This window comes from Vanellus vanellus, assembly GCF_965231255.1.
Source record: "Vanellus vanellus genome assembly, chromosome: 4".
Taxonomy (NCBI): Eukaryota; Metazoa; Chordata; class Aves; order Charadriiformes; family Charadriidae; genus Vanellus; species Vanellus vanellus.
In genome coordinates this window covers 20,560,274-20,581,331 of record NC_138909.1, presented here as the reverse complement: position 1 = coordinate 20,581,331, position 21,058 = coordinate 20,560,274, and the positions used below count along the sequence as shown (strand labels likewise).

The following is a 21,058-nucleotide window of genomic DNA, read 5'->3' as shown; positions in this document are numbered from 1 at the left end:
CTATGACTCATATTCTGCTGTCAAAAGCTACCACTTGTCTGTTTGACAAAGAGACTTTTCGATGACTAATACAGCAAACGTCAAAACCAGGAATTTATTAAAAAGTCTCCTACTTAATTTACACTGAAGACATTAGCGAACCTGCAGGAGAACTTTTACTAATAACCAACTGCATCCTGTAAAGGGCGGTGAAACTGATTTTGGGAGCTGATTCCATGACTTAAGCAAGAATAAAGTCATGCTCACACAACTTCTTCCAAAACTAGCAACTCTCTGCATGAGTTATTAGTAATGTTTATGAATTTACAGTACACGTTTTAATATGAATGTCTAAAAAGTAGACAATTATTAAGCAGACTCCAAGTGTAAAGAATAATTTCTAAAAAGGAATAATCAGCTTTATAGTATTTTGTAGTTGATACTTTTGATAAGTTCCATTAGAAATTTGAACCAGGCTCAGCACGCTTTAGGTGGTTCCTTAGTAAATATCCAGAGTTCCTTCTATTGTGAAATGAATTATTTTGCGTTTACTTTTTTTTCTCTCCAGACATTTAGTAGATGATTACCATTATTGTTGTTATTGTCCCTGAAAGGACAGAGAAAGCACTCGCTTTTCACATAATTAAAATCGCACCAAGAAAAAGTTAGACACACTTTTGCGATGAAGTACACAGCTGGGAAGGTACTAAGAATGTTTGCCACATCCAAAGGTCCCTGATCAAATGCCCATTGAAGTTAACATAGAGACTTCCTTTGACTTCCCTGGGCAATGAATCTGGCTCAAGATGAATGATCTCATCTTACTTGTACAAAGTGAAAATAAAGTGAACAGAGAAGGAAAACAAAATATTTGAAAATGAAGGTCAGCTGTCTGAGGAGCCGGTCTCCTTGGAGGCGCTGATCCAGCTCCCAAGGAAGTCAACAGAAGGGGTTGTTCTTTGCTTCCCTGCTCCGGCCTATGCTGCCACATTACTGAAGCTCCCCTACTTTTTTTTATCCACTTACTGTGTACACTGCCTGTATAAGGACTGTTCACTGCTTTCATTTTCTTTCTGCACTTGGTTGGCTAAAGATGCATAATTATCACCAGTTTGCTGCACTTCTGTGGGAGGTCCCCAAACTGTCACTATGAAGAAAACTCTGCCACTGCCTCAGGCATGCTCTTGCTGTCCCATGCCCCTGGTACCTGTACCCTCCTTTTCCCGAACGGAACATTTCACCTTTATTTTGTTTTACCAAGAAATGAGTTGTTTGTTTGTTTCTTTTGTTTGTTTTGGATTGCTTTTGAAGGATAAAAGGGGGGAAGAAAAAGAGGAGAAACTGGTTCTGTAGGTCAAACATGACCACAAAAAAAGGATTCAAAACTGAGAAAAAATGTAGTCCTTTAAAGCATTTGAAAGCAGTTTTTTCCCCTTCACAAGGAACACAGGTCTTTTCTTTCTGTGCATACTATGTTACTATCTACCTACCCTTTTTTCTTCTAAGACTTAAAGGGCAAAAAAACCCCACCCAAGTCAAGCAGATAGCTATGTGTACTGCATCTAAAAGCTGAAGGCAGGATCAGGAAGATAAATGCTCTTAGTCTTGTTGGTACTTGTCTTGAGAAGCGTTTGTTTTAGCATTTATTCTGAGTACCTAAGCCCTAAAAAGCAGAGTCCACACAGGTCACGCTCTCTAGTTCTTTCCAGTTGGTGTGTAGGTGCAGACAGATACATATAGATAGGTACCTATAGATAGGACATAGTTACAGGTCCTGAAGCAGGAGTTTTAAATAACCCTTAAGGGTGTATTTATCCATACGGCCTTTACTCGTGTGAGCAGTTCCATTTGGTATTTCTTGTGTACTGCTGCAGAGAGACTCAGTCCTGCAGGACAAAGCCTAGAAACTGGCTGGTTGCAAGTAGAATTTATTCATTGTCTGGGTTTGGGGTTTGGGTTTGTTTGTTTTTTTTTTTTCTTTTGATTTTTTCTTAAAAAAAAAAAAATGTTTTTCACCATATATTCAGTGTATACCAAGGGTCTGTGCAGTTCTTACTTGGTCTTTGCTTGCTAGCTGTGGGCCTTTTCCCAAAAATGTTGATTTTAAACTTTTTCCACCATTATTACTAACTACCATTGAGATGACTGACATAGCTTTTATTTATTTACTTATTTGTTTTAGCTTTTGGTGAGACATGAACAACAACAACAAAAAAAAACACAACAAAACCACAAAACAAACTGTACTGTTCTGACCAACCTGCTCTTTTTCCCCTCCTTTAGGAGTGAAATGTCGTAGTTAACTTTGCTTTTTTTCCTCCTTTTTCACTTCCCTGTCTCTACTGTTCTAGTGGATATATGGTCTGTGGGATGCATTATGGGAGAAATGGTTCGCCACAAAATCCTCTTTCCAGGAAGGGACTGTATCCTTGTGCCATTTGCTGCAGCTTTGCCTATTATTTGTTCCTCTCCTCCACCCCATCCCTTTTACCATATAATGACTATACCAGGACTGTAAAGATAGAAGCAAAAAGTTGAATCCCAGAGGTATGAGTAAATGAAAATAGTGCACTACTGATATGAACAAAATTGAAAATGAAAAACAGATGCACAGACTTATTTGAAATAAGTGACTTTATTTTAAAACCTGTAATCATTCCATTTTATGTAGTCACACTAATAAGCAAACAAACATCATGACTGCAAATTGGATACCTTTACTTATTCTTCAAAGGAAAAACAAGAAAAAAAGCAAAGAATCCTAACTTGGCCCATCTGGTTCCTGTAAATCTGTTTTTCTGCTTTTATGGTTTGGAAATAGTGACTTCATAACATTTGTGGTGACATCATAATCTTTTGCTTGCTAATGCATCATGGATTTGGATTCATCTCAATGCTGTATGGGCTCAGAATTGAGTCAATACAACATTTTTTTCTTTAAAACAAAATGAAGAATTTGACTCGCCCAGTTTAAGGCTACTGTTTATCCACTATGGTTTCCAAATTGGCCTGAAATGAGATCTCTTGATTTAAAAATGGACTTTCCTTTACTTGCATGAGGTCTGTGTCATTAATTAAACTGTATTTCCCTTCCATCTTGTTCTTTTTGTCTTGGGTGATATTATTTTTACCACTTCCAAGGTGGTGAAAGCAATATTAGAAAATGAAAACAAAAGAGGAGGTGTCTACTCAGTCTTCATTTTATCACAGGCTAAGCCAGACAACCTACCCGCAATGGCTGGGAAGTGTAAGTAGTGTGTATTTTGCCCCTCAGAATAAAATGCAGCAACAAAACATGTTTTCCACTTTCAGAAACGAAAAAGCATATTATTTTCAGCAGGTTGGCAGAAAGACACCATAAAAATCTGGCATCAGCAGACACTGGCAGCTGGTGTGGAGAAAACCCAGCTTTTGCAAATATGTAGTCATGGAAATAATTATTTTTTTGCTGGCTCTTGAGTGGTTCCTGTAGTGTTTGTCAGAGTTAGGTCCTGCTGTCCTATTTTCACAGCTCCATCGACTTTCTCTGAAAATGGAGCTCTGCCCCGTAGCCAGAGGAAGATGCAGCTATATATGTGTTATTGGACACAAAACACGACAATGAAGTAAGACGTAGTGGAATAAGAATGGTGTTTTTTATTATTAGTGGATAGATGTAAGATGTCACTCCATAAACATGGAGCAGACTGCACACCCGCTTTCTGCTGTAATCTGAATGTGTAGAGCAGCTCTCAGCATTCATGAGACTTGTCATTCACTGTGACAGTTATGCTGTGTTTCAGTGGTAACAACACCTCAGAAACACAATCATAACTTTTGGTCCAAACACAGTGCTCCTTTCCTCTTTTTTTTTTTTTTAATGTACAAAAACCACTAAATGATCTATAATATAGTTGAGGTTCAGCTGTAAACACTGAGGGTATTTCTACTTAATCTATTTGGAGACAAGTCCGATTGAGTTTTTAATTGACAAGCAACTAGAATACAGAAAAAAAGCTATTTTAATGCAAAAGCAGCACCACAGTTAGTGGGTTGCTCTCTTTTTTCAACAACAAATGAAATTTAAGACTCATGTTCTTCTGCCCATTTCCAGAAAAAGTAAATGCAATATAATATAAACAACACAGTTTTTAAAAAGTCATTCAAACATGAGAATTCGTTTGTTTCTGTCTGGCTGTGACAATAATCTCTTATGATGGTGTCTTATCCAGGGGTAACAACAGAATATTTTTAACATACCTTTCAACATTTCAGTATCTGTTAAAAATAAAAACTGAATTTTTGAACAATGCAGAAAACATTGTGTAAATTGTGGGATAGTCCTACTTTTTAAATCATTTGAAATCCCATACCTTGAAATGCAGTGTATGTGCGCTGGGTCATAACTGCTACCATGTTTTAATGGTGGATTTATTCAGGTGAGCTGGAAGTTAAAAAAAAAAAAAAAAAAGAAAAAAATGGAATCCGTACATTCATTTCCAAGTCAATACTCATTTGTTAACCAGTTTGACCCCGTGAATAAGAGTTTTCAGTGTTAGAAAGACTGCTTTGTTTATGGGTCCATATTATTTCTCCTCCCTCCATGACTATAGATAAGCAGACCTAGTTTGCCTCCTAGATACAGGAATAGCTGGAGAAGCATTTATGCAGCTGCAGGTAAACTTCACAGAACGACATTACAATAAAGCTTCCCTTGGGCTACTTGAGGGCTTTCAGCAGTGGGTTTTCTAGCTGAAAGAGGCAAGTCTGTATAGAAACCAAAAATTTTGGTTCTTTTTAATTATTCAGAAGAATGTCTACTATGTGCACTTGCTGTCAATATAAGGAGCTTACTTGTTTCTAGCCTGGGCTAATAACAGTCATGTATGGTACAGTACACATCTAAGAAACATTTCACATCTGCTGCCAATTTTTATGGAAAGAAAAATTTTTAAAAATTAATCTTAACTAAACTATCGTACTGAGTTACCATTGCACTTAGGTGCTGCTGACTTTAAATGAAATTTCATTTTTAAAGTCTTCATGGAAATTAAAACATGGAGAAGATTAATTTCAGATCATTTAATCTACAGAAATAAGAAATTTTTTTCTGAGTTACTATAAAAAAGCTCAGAAATCTGTATAGACTACGGGTACCAGTATATGATAACTATCCTGGCTGGTATGTATGTTTCTTAACTTTATTAAAATGCTCTCTGAACATGTGTTCAGTTAAGTGCTATTTTCATTAGCAAAAAGCCAAACAGTACTTGAAAATGATTGCTCTGTGAATATTGCTGAGGTATTTAATGTAATTGACCTAGTAAGACACCTGAGATACAGCCGGGCTAGAGGGCTGGTCCATTCCAGTGCTGTCAGTTTGCGATAAGCCAGCTGGTTTTCAGAAAAATAAGAATACCAGCTTCCTGGAGAGTACCAAGTAGAAATTGCATAGCAGATAGCTTTGTTCCTTGTTACTCACCTAAAACAGACGTTTCAAAGTACTCTCAGGGAGACTTCTTTGTCAGAAGTCAGACCCTTATGAGAAGAAATCCACCTTTGATCGCTTTCCAGATGGATTTACAGACCAAAATGTTCCTGGCAAGTTCTGGTAAGCTTTTGTAGTCCACTTCTGAGCTTCTTGTTCAGTGGTTTTTGATGCTTATTCCACTGTTGTCTAAAAACTGCCCAAATTCTTGGATGCCATTGGAAATACGTTGGAAAACTCCAGAACTTTCCCCAAAGCTGTGTTTAGCTTTAGCTAATAATGTCTTCAAAATCTCATAAGATTTCAATTTAAGGATTGGAAATATATTACTGTGTTTTGGGTTTTTTTTAAGAGAAGGGAAAACTCAAAATGGTCTGAATGCTTTTGAGTGAGATAGATTTGTTACGATCGGAACTGCTGAGGCCGCTTTGGTATAATAAAACATCTGTGCTTCTGTTTAGTGCAGTCCATTGTTTTTCATGTTCACAGAAGTATTTTCTTAAGGCTTGTTTTATCTTTTAAAAAACCAAACCCAACAACTAGCAGCAGGATTATTTAAAACAGACTATTAAGAATGGCTGGCCTGGCTCTCCAGTTGGATCAGCTGGTACCTGTTAGCCTGCTGTTAGGTATGATGGCATTGATGGCTAAGTTTGGATTTTGTTCAGCTGGGTGATTCCTCCCTGGGTATATGGTGTTTGGTTTTGGACTCAGGTATTTTCTGAGAATATAGCAAGAGTTTGAATTATGATGATTTTACTGGGGGAAGTTTGCTCAAGTGAGATGAGGTCTGTCTCAAAGACACTTCAGTGTAGCTGTGAAGATGATTTGGCTGTTGTCATTCTTCTCTTTCTTTTTAAATTCGGATACGTATGCTCTAACAGTTTATAGTGCAATTTGCACTTAGTATGAGCGCCCCATGCTGTCTGTGATCTGTGTGGCGTTTGGAGTGGATCTCAGCTGCTACAATGAAGATGATCCATTGCTCGTTTACCAACATTCACTTTAAAGATTTTCAGTATGGGTCTGAACATGCGGTTCCAAAAGTGGCCAAGTGTTGAGGTGTAGATACGTGCTACACCTACTACTGCCTCATATAAATTTCAGCCAAGGCAAGTTACTTGCCTTTTCAGACACTTATGAAAATAATGCTGAAGTGTCTTTTGTCAAAAGCATGTAGGTATTTGGTCGGGATCAAAGTAGAGGACTGGGACACATTCAAAATCACATATCATTTATCAGATATGAAAATATGTAAATATACTTAAATGATATGCTAATCTGTTTGTATTGTAGCGGTAGAGACTATCTGTGGGATTCCTTCTGGACGAGGTAAAACAAGTGTACTTGAATACTCTTTGAGACCTGGGAAGAAATATTTCAAAGCCAAAATTTAAATTAAGCTAAAAAGAGGGTCTGAATCTAGCAACTACAGGATCTGTAAAACATGTTTTAAATGTTACTGTCTGTTAGATACAGTGTAATGTGTTTCGCATTCCTTGGCAAGATCCTCCGTAGGTCTCTACAACTGCAATGATTTTTTATATACTTATATTCAAAAGAAAATGGGAGACAGGGAAGGGCATGAGTCACTCCTTGTGCCTCTGCTGATTCTGGAGCTTGCATCTCAGGATTCCCATGGCCTTTTCGTAATATATATGTGCCTCTTAATATCCTGTGACATCCCTTCCAGTCCCTCTGCCAGCTCTGCTGTCCTGAAAGGGACAGTGAAGCACAAGTTCCCAATGAAAAACAATAGTTTTTCAGCACTTGGTGTTTGGCACTGCAACCTAAGAGCTAACCTCTGAGGAAGAGCACAAATTTGGATGTGATTCATTCCTCCTTCTGCATTTTTCCAGTTGGGCCCGGCTCTGGCACCTGCCTGTCTACTGCAGATCAATTCTGTCTATGCCAAATGAAGGTGAGCATGTTAGTCTGAATCCCAGAGAGTGACAGCTCAGCTGCGTCATAGGAAGGCATCATGCATACAAGTTTGGAACTCACAGAAAGGTTTGGTTTTTCTTAAAAAAAGAGCGTGAAATTCATACATTGGTTTGAAGCATCACACTTTTAAAATTGTGGCAACTCCCTTTCGGTTCCATCTAGAATCTGTCAGGAGAGTAGCTGTACTCTACAGTGTTTTGCAGCTTCAGTTGTAGTAGTAAATTAGAAGTCAATAATGCAATATTCAAACACTTTGGAACCCTATTACTGTTATTGAGAAATATTAAGGTTTTAATAATAACATGGAAAGTGGTGTTTCAAATTAGAAAGGAAAGACTTTCTCAGGAAATCTTAATGGATTGATCTGATACTGTGCTGAGCACTTGGTAAAACATGTTGAAATCCATTCATATAATAAATACAAGCACGAAGGGAAGGTTTTTGTTATCTCAGTGAGGTCCTGAGATTGGAATGTCACAAAACTGGGAGTTTGCCATGATTTAGACAGAATTGAGGGAAGGAAGGTTTTGGTGGGTTTAGTAGGCTTTTAGCCTTTTTCAAGTTTTTGAGCCATCTTCACAATTGTCATTAGGAGTGCAGCGCATCACAAACTTTCATTGGCACTGGCAGTCTGAAGCCTTTGTAGCTGTACTATCTGGAGCTTGTGAAAAAAAAGCAGCTTTGCCCATTATTACTAATAATTATCAAGTATTTTTATAAACCATGTCCTTTTTTATTGCATAGAAATAACAGAAAAACCTTTAAAAACAAAGTACAGTGTCCAATACAGACTACTGTATTTTTCTTCCTGAAAATTCAAGTAAGCGCCTAGAAGTGGTTCTTCAGAGCAGACCTCATTGCAGATCTGCAGGAGCACTCAGCAACAGAGATGGAGGTAAAGGGAGGTCCTACCCAGCAAGGTGTCTTTCCATTTTAGGAGGATTTGGAGAGAGAAGGTCACTGTCTTGTGACAGGCATGCTCGGTCACCTTGAAATGAAACTAGAGTTTGCACCTCAGCATTTGGGAAGACATCATTGTGTGCTAAATATTTTGGACTACAGTTGCACAAATAAAATCAGGTATCATGATTTGCTTCGTAAATATGTCTATCATAGTTTTCCCAAGTCAGTTTTGAGGACATGATCATCTCTTTTCAGCTTGCAAAGGGACAATTTCTGCATCACTAAAACAGGAGCTAATACAAACGTGAATGGCATTCTCGTGCTCTGGGCAGAGAGAAAGTGTGAACTAGTCCATGAGGTTGAGAAAGATAGCAAAGCTTATTCAGCTGAGCCTGCATCTCTGGTCTCCAGAGTTTCCCGTGGCATACATTTCATTTGCCATTTCATTTTTAATTTGAATGTCATGATTTTCATTGAATGCAAACTGGAGCTGACTGAGGGCAGGTCTGAAGAGCCACCTCAGTAGGAATTTTAGCAAGGACATTTGCAGATTTTCCTTACAGGCTCCCTTTCATTGTGTTTTGTCAAGTCCCAGAGAACCTGCAGTTTGGCAGGAAAGGAGTGCAGGGCCATTACAGAGGAATGAGGAAGGAAACCATGGTGTCTTCAGTATCAGTGACACCCATGCTTTTCCAGTTCATCCAGCATGGTAGGAGCAACCTTCTGCAGAAACAGAAAAAGAAATTGCAGCTACAGCCGACTTACAAGGGAGGTGTCCATGGAAGGTTAGATCAGATCCTTTCCATACAGAAACATCCCTGTCTAGTTCTACAATTGTTGATCCTTCTGCACTTTTGCTGAAGGGTATCCAACACCTGGAAGGATGAGCAAACACTTTCTTGGGTCAGGAAGTACATGAGACTAAAGCACAAAGAGGAACAGATATCTTATTAATATTCTTCCACCCTAGCTCTCCTTTCTCTCCTCACCATCTCTTCCGGTCACCTTCCCTGTGAAGGGCCATGTCAGCAGCCAGACCAGACTGCTTCCTCAGGATACATGAAGGATACATGAAGGCGCGGGGGGAATGCATATGTGGCAACAGAGCAACTGTTCAGCCTCCCCAAACTCTATCCAAGCCCCCAGGTTTGAGGTTCCTGTGGAGGACAGATTCATTCCCCAAAGGTTTTACAAGACAGCCCTGACACAATCACTGTAGAGGGTATTTTTTAACTGTTTGGCATGGAATCAGAACCAGGAGTTGGCCCAGAGGTTAAGATTTGCTGTATGAGTTAAATATTTCCTTTGTTGAGGAAAACACTTGCATGTGGTTTGTGGTGGGCATTTATTCAAGGTGGCTATGCCAGGGAGACATTTGGTGTCCTTGGAAAACTTAGTTATATTTTGAAGTATATGTACACACTCAGGAATGCATTTCAGAGCAGCTCTGTGCAATAATCTGGTTTGTAGAGATTTTGAACAAATTAAAAAACCCCTACTCTTAGGAATCCAGGACACGGGTATTCTAATGATGAGAGGGCTTCTCATCAAGACCTACCCAAATCTCAGCAATTGCACTTCAGTGAGTCGTGAAAAATCATAGGTTTAATTCTTTAACACTCAGTTTCATGTGATCCTGAAACATCAAGGCAAATAGTTGCTAAACTGAAGTATTACCTGGAGTCACACAGAGGTCTCTCTTACTATAAATTAGCCTGCATTTGATTAAGCTTAGGGATATTCCACGTGTTGGTGGAGCATTGCCAGTTTTTGTGAATATCTTGCATTTAGAAAAAACCTTAAACCAAATGTAAATTTTCAGTGCTTTGGAGTTGCGTGCAAATGTTTGGAGATTGCGGTTGGTTTGTTTTTCTGATGCTTGTATGACAAATTACTCAGACTACATCTTGATTGACGTTGGACTAAATGAAACCGAGGATTGAGGCTTAGGTCTCTGCACTGCAGTCCCTTATGGAGCTTTGCATGAGTCTCAGTGCCTTAACTGGGGCTTCTGACAGCTGCTGCTGCATATGCTGAAACTCCTAACTTCCAACTAACTACTTTTCTTAAACACGCAGTGAAACTCTGGGTTCTAATTTGACTTATTTCTAATTGGCTCAGGAGAGGAAAAAGAGGCAGCAGTCAAGAAGGCACAGTTTTTTTCTCTTTGGACGTTGGTTATATTCAGATGTTCACCTTTGCTTCTTCTGATTTGGAAATTTTTGAAAAGCTTCCTTCCTAAAACCTCGGGAGTAGAGGAGAATAATCATCTCTGCTTTACAGTTTACAGTTTAGTAAGTCACTAGTTCAGCTTCTGTGTGTGTGCTCTTGCGCACAACATAGAGCAGTACCATTAGAAGGCAGCCTCTGAAAATAAAAAGGATTTAATAACAGATGAACAAACAACTGCTTGCTCTATCTTTTCCTGATATTTTGCATGCCATTTAGCTTGTCATGAACGCAGCAATAATTTGCATCTCTAGGTTTGCTTATTGCTCCCCAAACAAGTAGCCTTTTATTTATTTCTTTGTTTGTTTATTGATTTATTTATTGTGTAGTGATGAAGCTTTTCATATGCTAAATAAAGCAACAGGGAACCTTAGACCCAGGCATGTAAAGATTTCCACAGACAGGACATTTTCCTTCAAAGTGAAATTCACTTTAAACTGTTGCTTAATATGAAATTATAAGAGTAAAGTTAACCAAGCAGCATGACACTCTCATTTTTTTCCCAGTTTCTGGCCCTGAGAAACCAGTCTGTCCCTTTTCTTGCTTCCATGGCCTATGACTTATCATAGAGCAAGGAGAGCAGAGGTAATGTGGTTTCATGGTATTGGTATGGGGGAAAACGCCACCTTAATCCCATACCCGGTAGAGGGAATCTGATTTTCATCTCAGCATAGATTATGGTTAGCTTTGTTTGACCTGGCTGAACTGCTCTTCTCTGTACGAGGTAAATAGTCCCCTGGTTTGCTCTGAATTTCAATGCAGAAGGTACAGCTTAGTGCTTCTGTGTCTCAACCGTCCTATTTAGAAATCACAATTTCCTATCACGGCAAATGGAAATCTTATGAGATTCTCAAGACCCCTATTATGGACTGCTGGCTTCACGGAGATTCAATGGAAGTGAGCCAACAGGCTCTAAAGCAAGCATTATTGGAGTAGAATGGTCTCAACAAATTCTATTCATACCCCTGAATAAGAAGTAGATATGTCTTCACAAGGACCCAAGTTGCTTTTGTGGCTTCTGGCAGTTCAGCTTGTGAAAATATGCATGTATCTCTGGTAACTGAAAGGATAAAGGAAAAGCGATTTGCATATCCTTATTGAATACAGAGACCAGCATTCATTTACAATACAAAGCAGTATAAACCTAGGTAATGAATGCAAATGAAAATTCAAAAAAGACAAAATTAATTGGTAAATTTTAACTACAAAGTCGTATTATGACACAGTAGCCAGCCGCGGGTCTCACTTGGTTTTCTTTATTTAATAGTATTGTTTTTCATCCACACTGGGGTAAAGGAAACTGTTGGAGTCAATTTTTCTCAGACCTGCTATGTTGTCATGAAATTTGCATGCTCAAGCAGAGAAGCGTCTGCAGAGAGTGAAAGGCAGATCTGTGTCTGTGGTGTGGGCTGCAGGCTCTGTGCTATGGCATGATTGGATAAGTCTTCTCATTTATTTGTTGTTCTGTTCCTGTTTTCTTGTTTACCTTCATTTCATTTTTGTTTTCAGTTGACATGTGGTCAGTAGGGTGCATCATGGGAGAAATGATTAAAGGTGCTGTGTTGTTTCCTGGCACTGATCGTATCCTTCCTAGCAGCTGTTTTGGCCTCAGTAGGTACCACCAACCCTTTCCCCTCCAGCCCCTTCCCACTAGTGCTGACATACCTTTGTACAGTATCTAAAGAGCTGCGTTAAGTCCCACTGCGAAATCCTCGCAAGCCAGAATATCAAGAGAACATTACTACCTGTCAGTAAAAGTCTTAGGTGGAAACCGCAGCAAGTATAGTGTAAGGAGATGGAAAACAACATCCTTCATCGGAATCGCTTTCTGCATCCAGTGACCACTTGGTTTTAGTTTTGTTGTTATAAATGTTTCTTTATTTATTGGGAGGTGGGGAGGGGGGTGTTTCATAAATGACAAGGTTTTTTAGGTTCAGATTGTAGCATAGTAGGCACAAGTCACTGTTTACCTCAGGATGGTGTGTGAGAGGTTCTGCATTTTAGGAAGAAGGTATGATTAACTTGGACACGACTTTCAGAAATGCTTATTTCTTTGCTTTTTGCTCTGCAAGTGGTATTGAAGTAGGAAAGTAGGAAATGGCTTCAGTGTGGGGAGGACTTCTGCTTCCCAAGACAAAAATTATCACTTCATTCTGTAGCAATTTGATGACTCAAAAGGCTGGGAATATCCTTGGAAACCATTGTAAGGGACTTCAGTCTCTCATCCTTTATTTAAGTACATGTAGCTTTTATGTGAAAGCAGAATGTATTTTTGACATCAACAGAAGTGATTTGTAGATAAATGCATTAAACCAGTAGACAAGTGGTCCGAGCAGACTAGGTATATGTATGTTTTCCTTAGAGACCATTTGGCATTCAGGACTGCGGCAGCCACAATTCTTATTTTATTTGATGCTTTATTAAAGCTTTGATATATACTCTGTCATTTATCAGATTGTGAAAGTGGTTTCTTCTTGTGCAAACTGCAACTGAGCTCCGTGCATGCTTGGTCTGACTCCAGTGATTCATGGTCTGTAGGATTCCACAAATGAGAAATGGAGATGACTTGTGTACAAGTTTTCCTTCTAATTTAAACCCTGTACTTAGATAAATGACAGAGGAGTTTTGGGCATTATTCATTTTTATGTAACTTTCTCTGAATGTGTGTGCATGTACACTTAGTTATATATGTGTGTGTACATATATATCCATACTTACTAATTCAGTTCAGCGCTTCACTTTTTGGCCTCATTCACACTTTAAAGGCTTTAATATTTTGATTAAAATGTGGAAAAATTCTCTAAAGAGCATTAAAGGAATGAAATTAGACAACAGTATCATTAATAGTTTCACAGCTTTGTCTAGTAAGATTCGGATTTGTGTTTTGTCCAAAACGTTGGATGGTCATATGCATACTGAAACGAACGCTAAAACTCCCATGAGTTTTCATATGACCTGGAGCACATCTCATCTGCATATGTGAAAGTAAACCTTCCCCTTCTATGTATTAATGTAACTCATTAGCACCTATTTGTGCTCCAGGAAGAGTTGGCCCAGGCTGTGCTTGTGTTTGCTGTGACTGTGGAGTGAGAAATTTAAGTGTGGGGGTTAGCGGAACTGTTTTTATGTTAATAGACTTAACTTTTGTAAGATATCATTTAAAGAAATCCCCAAGTAAGCACAAAAAGAACTGAGCATATCCTATATAGCACTTCAAAAACTGTTTTCTTTGACACAGCTGCATATTTGTTAAAAAGAAATCATGCAAAGCCTCTATAATTAAACCATTATGTGCTGTTTATTATGGCAATAACCCCACAGAGATTGGCATTACCGGCTGCTGATTTGTTTGGGATTGTTCTGTAACTGAGTTCACATTCGTCATTTGTATTTATAATATGTTGCTAATTTGCACTGCGTTTTATGTACCGCTCTGCTTTTCTTCTGCTGTTCTGTGAGTGTCTATTCTGTGGACAGAGAACGATGCCGTTGCTTTCTTTCAGGGTGCTGAGCACCCCTCCTCAAAGCCAACTCTTCTCCAAATCCACCTCTCCCCTGCTGCAGAGCAGCTGCTGGCAGGGGTTTGGCACTTTTCAGTCCTGTGCCCGTCCATGCAGCTGAAAACCAGTCAGAAAGTAGCAAGGGCAAACCCAGCCTGCGGAGATTGATTGGTGACCTCATGGCATCTTCTTCCTTAAATCTGCATAGGCAATGCGTAGCGTTTCTGTAAAAAATATTTCTTCAGATGTGTGATGGAGTTGGGCAGATGTATAATTCCATCAGCAGCGACTATGAGCTCTAAGAGCTTGAGGGCAGCATACTTAAGGATGGATTTAAGTGTAGTAGGAGCAAGAGTAATTAGATATCTGTTTCTTAAAATAAAAAAGCCTTCCTCTTTGACATAAAATGGGAGTAAAATCAGTTAAGACTGGCAGTGTACCAGAATTTGTTATCAGCAATTTTTATTTCACAGGCAGTGCTTCATTTCGCAACCACACTGTGATTTGAAGAGTATTAGATACTAATTTGTGTCCATTTTTATGCATAAATAACTGTGAAAAACAGTTTTGAAATGGAAAGATTGAATATTCACGAGAAATGCATTGTCAGTCATATATTTGACTGCAAAATTTGCTATTTGCCATTTCCCAGCAGTTAAGGAGTATAGGTCATTTGATATTCTCCTATTCTTTAGAATTAAATGGTTTGTTCAGCTAACTGAAACAACTTCTGTAGCAAAATAGAGCCATCTTACATGGTCATGGAAAATTCACAAGCAGAATAATAGGAAATGCCTTTGACTAAGTGCGGAGTGGAGTGCTTAGCTAGGCTGCAGCTCTCTTCCACTCTGGTAATCCATTTGAATTCACTGAAATCGTTTGGGTGGACCTGAGAACAGAATCCACCTCTACTGTTTTTAAAACTCCAGTTGTGAGTGAATGCTTTGCAGTGTCCAAAATCCCCTGGGTCTTTACTGATCCTGGAAATTTTACTATTTGTCTACCATTTTTGGTGTGTGCATGTGATGCAGTTAATTGTGGGATAAAGCTTGCTTTTTTTTTTTTTTTTTTTAAACATTATATGAAACTTCTTTTCAAGGTTGACAGCAGTAGTTTTGCTTACAGAGAAACTATTATAACGAATTTTGGATATACTTGTGCCTCAAGTGAGGAGAAAACGACAACATGGTTTTGTTGTGTTGCCTCAGGAGCAATTTGGAAAACTGACTGTACCTGTGAGTTGACTTTTGTTCCATGTGCTGTTCTCAAAATTTTATGAGGGAGACTGTTACTCTTTTATCACCACTGCATAAATGATCTGAACAAGTTAAAAAGGTGCCTTAGTCCTCTGGTGACCTGTTATATAGCTGTGAGTAGTTATATATGGATATTTTTTATGTTGGTTTTTGTTTTTTTTTAAACTGCTGAATGCATTTTGGGCGGACAAGAGAGAATGTGCCTTTAAATTCTGTATTTGGGTCTGCTTACAGGGAGACAAGTTCAGCAGAGAAACATGAGGTTAGCGCGATGCCATCTTCTCTTAGTATAAATCATAGGTGGCCATACAAGCTATCCACTTACAGAGACTTATTCTACAACTGCAAACATGTTATGCATGTCACAGAAATTGGGATATAGGAGTTTTATGCACAGTTTTACAGTTAATTTAGAAAGTATTTAATAATGCTAATGTTCACAGGTCACCTCCTAGGCTAGGTACATGATCATCGTGCATCCAGCTGTGCTCATTACAAAGATAGAAGTGTACCACCAAAGAAGGTTCTAGAAGCCTAGAAACAGCCTGGAGTAGTACGAGTAGATACTGCAATGGTGAGGAGACATCCACCAGGGAAATGGTAATACTTTCTTGAGGGCAAGATTGCAATCCTGTGCTGCGGTATCCAGACTATCCACGAAGCACTTATTTCCTTGCTGCTGTGTAAACAAAGATGCTCAGCAACTGAATGAAAAGTGCCAGCTAATAAAAAATAGCAGTTCAAAATTTTAGTGGAGGTGTCATGATAGATATGCATCTAAAGGATTAATGACAGCTACACAACCAACACTGCTATCTTCTAACTTCCAAATGATCAGTGGTAATCTTTTGAAGTAATTTTATGTGCCACATGTTATTTTTATTATCACCACATGTCCTAGTATAGCATATAAATAGCAACCACTATTCTTAAAGTTGTAAAATATTTTCTTTTACATTCAAATTTTTGCGAATGTCACATTCTTCTCAAAGTGTTCACCTTGGCAAAGAAAGTGCTGTACACTTGCTGTCTTGTCAGATGCTAGCATTTTCAATTTATTTTGTGTTGTTTTTGTAAACTACGTTGACATCAGTATGTAAATTATCAGACTCTCAAAAAAATAGGTATCTGATGCTGATGTCTCCCACCGCGAAGTTGGTTAGCTTGGTTTTTATTACCAGACTATTTGTTTTTAAAAAAGGTCTGATTTAAAAAAAATGAAAATGAGTTGAGCTATCAACTTTACAGTTTGTGTGACAATTTGATGTTGGGGAGGGAAATACAGAGCTGCTTATAGTAATTATTCTAATTTTGACAAGTTGGGAGCATCAAAAATTTGTACCTGAAGCAACGCAGTCAGTTTTCATTAGTGGAACATGCACATTTAAGGAGAAAACTTTAAGAAAGGTGGTTCCTTTAAGATTTTGAGATTGAAAACAGATGAAGTTACCCTGCCCGTCTGCTATGAAGAGTTCCGTGTCCATTTTGTCTTCATTGTGCCTTGCCTTAACAAAAGCAGGATTTGACATGCCCTAGTCCTAACCATCTCCAGAAGAAGTACATTTAGCCAGAAAGAGCAAATCCTGCTCCAGTGCGGTGAAGCTAGTGTGAATGTGCTGCTTAATAGGTGAAGAAAGTGGAGTCCTTTATGCTGGGCAGGGAAGCATGATTCCCCACCATCATCACCACCATCCACCGCAAATCCAAAAGCTCTGTTATAAACAGACATTTTAGCAGAATTAATTGTTCCTCACATCACAGTCCCCTGATATTGATTGAGGAGGATTTTAGGAAGAGGCTTTCCTAGCACAGCCACACTTTGGAGTAGCGTGGAAAAGCGATGATTGGGTTCTAGTGATTGGTTGGCTGTTGGATTTGCAACAGGAGATTTTTTTCACCCTCTTTTTTGACGAAAAGAAAGATGAATGATTACAGTACGTCACTGCTAAAGGTTAAACAGCTGAGCACTGACAAGTTTCTGACTACTAGGGAAGAATGAACGGGCTTAACTATACATGCATCACAGTATGTTGTTATTTGTATTGCAGTAGAACTAAAACATTCTCCTGCAAAACCTTGCTGTTGATCACAAGAAAATACAATTCAAAAAAATTGTATAATTTACACAGACATAACATCGGAATGAAAAAGAAAAATTATTGACATTTTGAGGCTAGCTAGCTTGAGTATAAAAACAATAATTTTTTGTCTAAATTTCATTTTTTAATCAGAAGCTATTAATTTGTGCAACTGTAGAAATGCTTTTAATATTTTCTGATTGAAACAGAAGAATTGTAAGGTTTCCCTTATAGCCAGCTCCATTTCCTCAATTGTTTGAATATTTGCATAAATGTAATTTAACTGAAGTCTGCAGGCCAACTGAAGGAACAAAACAGTGGTCCTTAATTCACACTTCTGAAATACTAAACACATATTACATCAACGGTAACAGAAACAAAAGAAGTAATGGTAAACTTTCAGCCCACACCTCTAAATAGATGAATTCACTGTGAAAAAATAACCAAGTATTTAGAAAGCAAAGGAGGACAATCCTTAAGAAGGTATTAGAGCACAAAGAGAAAAGGTGGTTGGGACTTCAGGCAACATGAGGATAACTTGAAGATAAATCTTCATTCAAAAGATATACATTTTAGAACTATTTTCTTAAATAAGTTTCTTTGCTGTAACTTTGGCCATCTTAATGTTAGTAAAAACACCACAGTGTTAATGCCAATGACAAACTAATAAATCCCAGTTAGGACCTTTCTTCTGCCTTAAGTCTTACAGCTATTGTGTATAGTTGACACATTTTCCTTGATCTTGTTTGGGGCAAGGGACAGCTGAGGTGATTCAAACAGCTTTAAAACAGACATTTCATCATCTTCCAGAGTTTTGGGTAGTAATCCTTTCCAAATTCCTGTCTGTCCAACATTTGCTTAATTTCAAGGGGAAAAACAGGGCCTTCTCTTAGCACAAGTTTTATTTTGAGGGTTTTTTTCACTCAAGTACAGGTTAATTTCTGGGAAATTTCTGTCAGAATTATGTGATCATTAACTGGTAGTACCATTTTTTCAGTTGTTGTGGAAATAACATCTATAGTCACAATCACTCATTGGTTAATGTAACCTACGGTAGGTTTTTATTTACGTTAGGACTGTAGTAACATTTGTTTTCTGCAGAATTGCTGAAGTTAATTCTGACTCCCAGCTACAGAAAGCTGCTTCTCTTTGCTTCAACAAGTAAACCTCAGCATTTTTTCAAAAAACTTTTTTTTTCATTTCATACCATGATGGGTACAACCTCTTATCATCAGGGGTGACACAGATGCATTACAACCAGTGATTGTATAAAACATAACAATGAAATGGAGCCGGACCAGTATTCAGGAAGAACAGTATTACATTCTTGCACATTTTCATGTGTTGGACCTCAGAATATAATCCAGTGCTAGTAAGGCACTGTAAGTGGAGAAACAATACTAGAGAGAAAATGTGTGTGTCCATCTGACTGAAAAATACTCAGTCTCCACCTGCTCTCACTGGGCAAGATTTTGCTATTGCTATTGTAAGGACAAAAACTGGTCCTGAGTGCTCCATCATGTCAATTTGTGTGTGTGTGTATAGATATATATGTATATAAGGAGCAAGTGAATATATTTTATTTAAGGGTTTTGGCAGTATTTGAGCAACATAAGTCAGAAATAACACAGTAAAGAAACGCCGTTATCCATTCAGATCATTCATTTACTCAAAACCAGTCCCTGAAGTTGCTGTGATGTAAAGCCTGACATTTTTGCTCCTTGGTGCAAGCCAGGGCTGCCAAAGCTCCAGTGCTGTCCTCCTGCAAATCAAGGCTAGTCAAGAAGTGGAACATGGTGGCTCTGCCAGCTCTCTTGGCTTTGCCTGTCATCTTTGCACTGATGACTCATGAAGCTTCTTCCATCTTTTAAAATCTTCCGGTCACGGGTGGTAGCCTGCTTGTCTGTTGACTCTTAGTGAGAACGTTTCCATCAGCTTAGAAGAAACATGTGCAGCAAGCACTGGCCCGTTGTCTGAGGACTCTCCTTCTCCCCTCTCCGTCACCCTGGTGATGACACTGGTTCCTGCCACGTAGGCCCTATTCTGGGATCTTTTTTAATTCTTTTCCTTTATCATGCACATCCAGAACATCTTACTACATCTTCCCTCTCAACATGTCCAAGTCCCACAATATTCTGTAATCCCAAAGATCTCTCTCTTTTTGGCCTTCATTAAGTGCCTGAGAGATGGTTAACCTGCTGTATACAAGCATAAGCTTCTGACATCTGCATGGAAGCAAGCCCTGTGTTTGGTCCTCCCTGTTTACCAAATGACCTTCACTCAATCCACACAGGTAATGCTTCCACTGATACTTTTATAGCTTGGCTTTCTCACCCACTTATCTTCTCTTGGCACAACTAAAAGCACGCTCTTTTCTGTATTCTCTGTTTTTCTCTGCAAAGCATTTACACACTCCCTATTTTCAACGTACTCAGAAAGACCTGCTACTGAAATAGTCCATCCAGCAACCAATTAGTTGTGTTAACTTGAATACAAGTTTAAAATGTCAAAACACTTTATTTTCTAATAAAATGTTTAATGAAATATTCAAGCTACTCTTTGAGCAGCTGTAGTCTTGGATAACTTTATTTTTGTTGCAATTCTTTAATTTTCTGTTAAGAAAAAGATATTGTTCATGGACCACAGAACATACATGCAAGCTATGGAGTGTTTGTGTGGGAAGTGTTGTCCTACATAATTCTTTGATTTAGTTTAAAAAATGAAAGTTATTCAGAAAAACTCGTTACAGACCACTGCTATTTCTAGCAACTTTTTTCAGTTGAAATTAAAACCATTTAAAACACTGTTTCAGCATTCTTAAAGCATATGTTCAAATTGTTTTTATTCCTTTAAACACTTTTGATTAGTAAAGCTGCAATTTTTACCTGGATTATTTGATTTTTGTGCAAATAAGACAGTTCAGGTGAACCCAAATTAAGTCTGTCTTGACTTTTCATGGTATGTGAAAATATTAAGTTTCCGTTTCCCTAAACTGAAACACTTTTTTGAAAATCTGAAATTGTGCTGCATCAAAGAGCAGCTTTTTGCCTGACTTTTTTTTCTTGTTATCTCTATTCTGTTGACCTGATTTCTCTCCTAGATTGTGAGGAACTGTCTTTACTATTTGGGAAACTACTCCACACTTACAACACTTATGACAATAATAATTTAGAAAAATAATATTAGAAAAAACACCTGTGTGCTGAAATGCTTTGAGTGTTTTTCTTTTAAAAGCTTTTTATTTCCTGTATGTTCTTAATGAAACTCCCTCCATCACATTTCTAAGCATCGATATTCACATGGCTTCATGTACTCTTCCTTTTTTTTAATGTTGTCATCAGATTCTTAGAACTGTTAGTGTGATGTAGAGATGGTGCTGATTTTATAGACATTTTCTTAATAATTTTTTAATTTTTTTTTTTTTTTCATACTAAGGCTTGTTCTGAACATGGCTGGAAGAGCTACATAACACCTATCAGTTAGTAACTTAATTATTATCTCAAGGAAACTAAAAAAATCAACACCAAAACAAAAAAAGAGCTCAGTACCAATTGCCTGTATACAATTTCTTTTCAAGCATGAGTGCCTGTTTCTTATTAGTCAGTTTAGCAATATAGCCATCACTTTTGCAGTTAAAGATAAACACCTGTCTATATTTGAGACATCATTTGTCTATAGAAAATGAATCCCAGTGCATTCTTA

General features: G+C 38.1%; 1 protein-coding gene across 4 annotated transcripts in view; it reads left to right on the top strand.

Moving 5' to 3' along the window:
- Positions 1–21,058, top strand: part of LOC309671449 (mitogen-activated protein kinase 10) — a gene marked incomplete at its 3' end in the record, with an annotated part of 118,116 nt that overhangs the window by 71,698 nt on the left and 25,360 nt on the right. For 2 of the 4 annotated variants that reach the window (XM_082482683.1, XM_082482685.1), the window contains one exon: positions 12,032–12,103. The exons of 1 other annotated variant lie outside the window; for it this stretch is intronic. In XM_082482683.1, the coding sequence (XP_082338809.1) occupies positions 12,032–12,103 (72 nt within the window). Of the gene's footprint in view, positions 1–2,330; positions 2,403–12,031; positions 12,104–21,058 lie in introns of all 4 variants that reach the window. One more of the 4 variants, XM_082482682.1, reaches the window with a different exon arrangement.